At 35.2% G+C, this 4103-nt stretch overlaps 1 protein-coding gene across 1 annotated transcript; it reads right to left on the minus strand.

The window, feature by feature from the left end:
• Positions 1 to 769: 769 nt before the first annotated feature.
• IMP4 (Ribosomal RNA processing Brix domain protein) lies at positions 770 to 3006 on the minus strand. The gene is made up of 9 exons (XM_079048485.1): positions 2741 to 3006; positions 2570 to 2653; positions 2290 to 2399; positions 2150 to 2200; positions 1922 to 2065; positions 1624 to 1713; positions 1364 to 1470; positions 1198 to 1282; positions 770 to 1002 (listed from the first exon to the last, which is right to left on the minus strand). The coding sequence occupies exons 1-9, from the start codon at positions 2850 to 2852 to the stop codon at positions 904 to 906; spliced, it is 882 nt and encodes a 293-aa protein (XP_078904611.1). The 5' UTR covers positions 2853 to 3006; the 3' UTR covers positions 770 to 903.
• Positions 3007 to 4103: the final 1097 nt, after the last annotated feature.

Consider the following 4103-nt stretch of genomic DNA (forward strand, 5'->3'; position numbering starts at 1 on the left):
TGAAGTTAACAAAAGGTGTTCTGAAAAAACAATGATATTTGTTTTTGAATATTTTGGAAACTTCAATGGTATTTTTTGTACTGAAATGTATACTTCGTTGGTATTTTGTGTACAAATGGTATACTTCAATGATATTTGTTTGTACTAAAAAAATAATTGTATTTTTTGAACATTTTGAAAACTTCGTTACCTTTTTAAGTTATTTTTCCGTTTACCTGAGGGAACCGGTTACCACAAGATTTTATTTGAACACATATATTTCGTTGGTATTCTGTATACAAAAAAATATATTTTAATGGTATTTTGTATACTGAACAAAAGATACTGGTCTTTTTTCTACATCCTTAGAATTTGGTTATTCTTTTTAAGTCATTTTCCCTTTATATTAATCAAAATCTTTTAATGGATTGTACATATAACATAATGAAACCAAGATTGGTGTTAGCCAACTCGTCGTATAGATTGTACATATAACATGATGAAAAAAATTCAATAAAAGATATTACGAGTGAAACTAAATGTTAGTTTGATTGCACATGTGAATTATATATTTTATAATAAAAAAGCAAAAACGAACATAACAAAGAAACTCATAAACTGAACAGAATATTATATATAACATTCACATGTCAATATCGTTGTAATTTTTGTCAATATCATATATTTAATCGCAAACACCTTCATGGCCATGTTTTTTTTTTTTTATCAGAGTATTGTGACTAAAAAATATAATAATTTTTTAAAGGTAGAAATGGGAAAAAAACATAAATTAGAAACACTAGGACTATTAAAAGTTTTTATATCAGGTAAATGATACATACATATAACAGTCTGAAAACAACTTATCAAAAACAAGACAAATTGACAACCCGAGAAAGATGAGGGGCCAATTAGAATCTTTTATCATTCCCCTAAAACTTTCTGCTTCTTGGAGGTGTTCATGAAGGATCTCAACACCCATTCTGTTTGTGCTTCGTCTTGATCAACTGTTCCAAGCTTTATCTACAACAAAACAGGGAAAAAGTTATATTTATATGCATCATATCATTCATTCTACATTGTACTTTCAATGTTTTCCTATTAAAACAGTGAAAATTGCTTTGTATATAGATGACAATCCTACTATTGGTTATATTTGTTCAAAGTAAAATGTTGTAATAAGAAGATATAAAAATAGGGTTTTATAAGATTTGCTACCTGATACAATTTCAACTCAAATCGAGGCCCAACCTCCTTTAGATCAATCGATTTAGGACCTCCACTTTGCCTATAGACATGATGCCTGTAAAAACGTATAGCTTTTTATTTATTTTTGAAGAGTTACATTTAATTCAATTTGATTAAAATCATGATAAGCAATTACCTGAAAGAAATGTAATCTGATTGATTAGCAAAAGTGATTATACGTTTGGAATCAGACTTGGGCACTGGAAAGAGATGCTTTAAGATGGTTGCAGTCCTTTCACCAATCTATTCAATCACACAAACGATAAAATGTCAATAAATAAATAAATAAATTCTAACCCAAGAAACCTTGTTGAAGTCAAAATCCATGAAAACATGAAGCTGAAATTAAATGAAATTGAAATTAAAGTCAATGTGGAAAAACAAGTGACTGTATACCTTGGTTGAAAAGTTGTTAAGAATCAGATGTGGATAAGCCTCAGAAACAGTTCCCATTTCCTTCTTGTCTTTATTGTCATGTCTTGTAACCTATAAAAAGATATTAGAATATGCATTCAAGAATTAAGTGACTTTAAAGTACAAAAAGGCTTAATAAGAAAAAACTGAAAGTACAATGTTGCAATAGAAAGAAAGGAAAGTAAGATGCTATAAAACACAAAAAAAAAGTGTGTTGCTATTTCTTGCATTATGCCCTTAGGAAACAAAATAATACAAAAAAAGAAGCTTAATTACTCACCACATTGAGGATTTGAAAATAAGAGGTTGGACCAAAAGGCAAGTGACTTATAACAATCTTATCAGGTACACCACGATGTTCATAAACAAGGATAAGATCTGTAAAGTCATGTGCTCTACAAGTCTCAACTATTTCAGATATAACCTGCATTCACCAAAATATATTAAGTTTCAACAATCAACTGGCATAAATGATGAATCAATCTATGGTTAAAAAAAATTATCTAACCTGACCACCACGGTTCATACGTTGTGAATTGGGAAAGACAAACTTCAATTCCTGCAATTAGAGCCATTAAAAAAACTGTTTTTCCATAAAAGATGACTAGAAAAAAGTAGAAAAAGAAAATAATTTAGTAAATAGCAAACCTTTACGAACTGTTTAAGAGGAGCACTTGGGTCATGAGATGTGGTTAGTAGGATTTTTGGATCTCTTTCGTTTGCATTTGCATATTCATCGTCTATGGTTGATCTTGGAACTAGATTGAAGAAAATTAGAAGACAATGTTACTATCGTGTTCTGATACAGCGTCTTTTAGATGCCAAATCATACAACGTCTTTTATGAATCTAAAGCCCCGATCGCGTATAACATCTTTCAATGGACAAACTTCAGAAATAAGATCGATTTTGAAGGGTAGAAAACACACCTGCAGTTCGTTCATCTTCAAGGTCGATTTCTTGGCGAAGAGCAGCATCCTCGTTTCTGAGCTCAGTTGGAATTGGTTTCCCCTCTGCGCATAAATCAAGATTATATAATTTAACCAAGCAGAAACAAAGAAGTAACAGTAATCATTCGACCAAAAAGAAGAAGAAGAAACCTTCAAGAGCTTGTTTGATTTTGCGTTTCTTCTCGTAAAGCAAACGCTCTTTGCCTTCCAAACTTTTCCTATATAGATACTCTCTTCTCAACCTCACATTCCGTCGCAACATACTTTGTCTTTACACACAGACAATTACTTGCAGTTTCTCCTCCTAAAACAGTATCGAAGAAAATAGGGTTTTTGTGTTTTTGCTGAAGTTTGCAGGTAGCGAGCACCAGTTAGGGTTTTAGGAGTCTGCGGAAATAGGATAATTGCCACAAAACTATTGCGGATTGTACTCTTTGGACGCCGTAGTTTCAAAATATTTAACTGTCACCAACATAACGTTTACAAGTTACAGCCTCAACAAATTATATATAAACTTAGGGCTAATGTCATAAAAACCCTCAAATTTTCAAGAATTTTTTGTTATATCCTAAGTCCATTTTTATGTCCACAAAAACCGCATATTTGGGCAAAAATTGTCATAATTGCCCTCTTTTCCAATTTTACCCTTCTATGGCATTATGGGATGTTTGGTTACAGATAAACACATGTTAGGGGATGTTTGGCATTAAGAGATGTCGAAACGAAGCTTCGGCACTGTCTGCAATTTCCGAAGACCCTTTGTGGTCCTTCGCTTGTCGTCAGCGACCACCAATCAAGGGGAAAGGAAGCATAGACGAAGTGGATCTGAGAAGACGAACGGAAGGCGGCCCCGATGGGACATCGACTTTGTTCGATCGATAAATTGAACCACGAACGGAAGCAGTCGATGATGTGAAGTCCGGTGGTCAAGCAGATCGTGAGGAGGGGAAAGGAGTCGATCATCGGCGGGCTCCCCTTGGTCTCCTCGTCCTCGTCTCCGGCAACAACCGAACCAAAAAGGACACAGTAGCAACAGTCGACCAATGGAGAGCACCATCGGTTGTCTATCTGACTGAGAAAAAAGAAGAAGAAGGAGAACAAAAACGACACTAGGTGGGGGGTTTTTGTTGATGTGCGACAAACCAAAGGGAGGAAGGGTTAAAGTCGGCAACTGGTGGTGGCGGTAACGGGCTTGAGATGGTGGCGGAGCAAGGTGGAAGTAGGTGGCTTCGGTGAGCCCTTCGTGCCTCGTTCTTCATGGTTGGCCGTTGTCGGAGCGAAGAAAAGGGGAAGCAACAGATCGAGGGGTGCTTGGGTGGCAATCAATGAAGAAAGAAGGAGGTGGAGTGGCTGTTAAAAGTGGCAGGAACGGAGGTGGTAGCCCTCCCTTTCTTCCTTAATTTACCGGAGATGGAAGAAAAAGAGTGAGGAAACCAAAGACCATGTAATCCTATAACCAAACATGTGCCACGGAAGGGTAAAATCAGAAAAGAGGGCAATTATGACAATATTT

Source organism: Lactuca virosa, chromosome 5 (assembly GCF_052849685.1).
Source record: "Lactuca virosa cultivar CGN04683 chromosome 5, Lactuca_virosa_CGN04683_v6, whole genome shotgun sequence".
Classification (NCBI taxonomy): domain Eukaryota; kingdom Viridiplantae; phylum Streptophyta; class Magnoliopsida; order Asterales; family Asteraceae; genus Lactuca; species Lactuca virosa.

Coding starts and splice junctions, on each gene's coding strand:
- IMP4 (XM_079048485.1), bottom strand. CDS start 2,852: ATGTTGCGACGGAATGTGAGGTTGAGAAGAGAGTATCTATATAGGAAA. Junction 2,654..2,740: donor AATCAAACAAGCTCTTGAAG/GTTTCTTCTTCT, acceptor ATTTATGCGCAG/AGGGGAAACCAATTCCAACT. Junction 1,714..1,921: donor ATTTTCAAATCCTCAATGTG/GTGAGTAATTAA, acceptor ATCTTTTTATAG/GTTACAAGACATGACAATAA.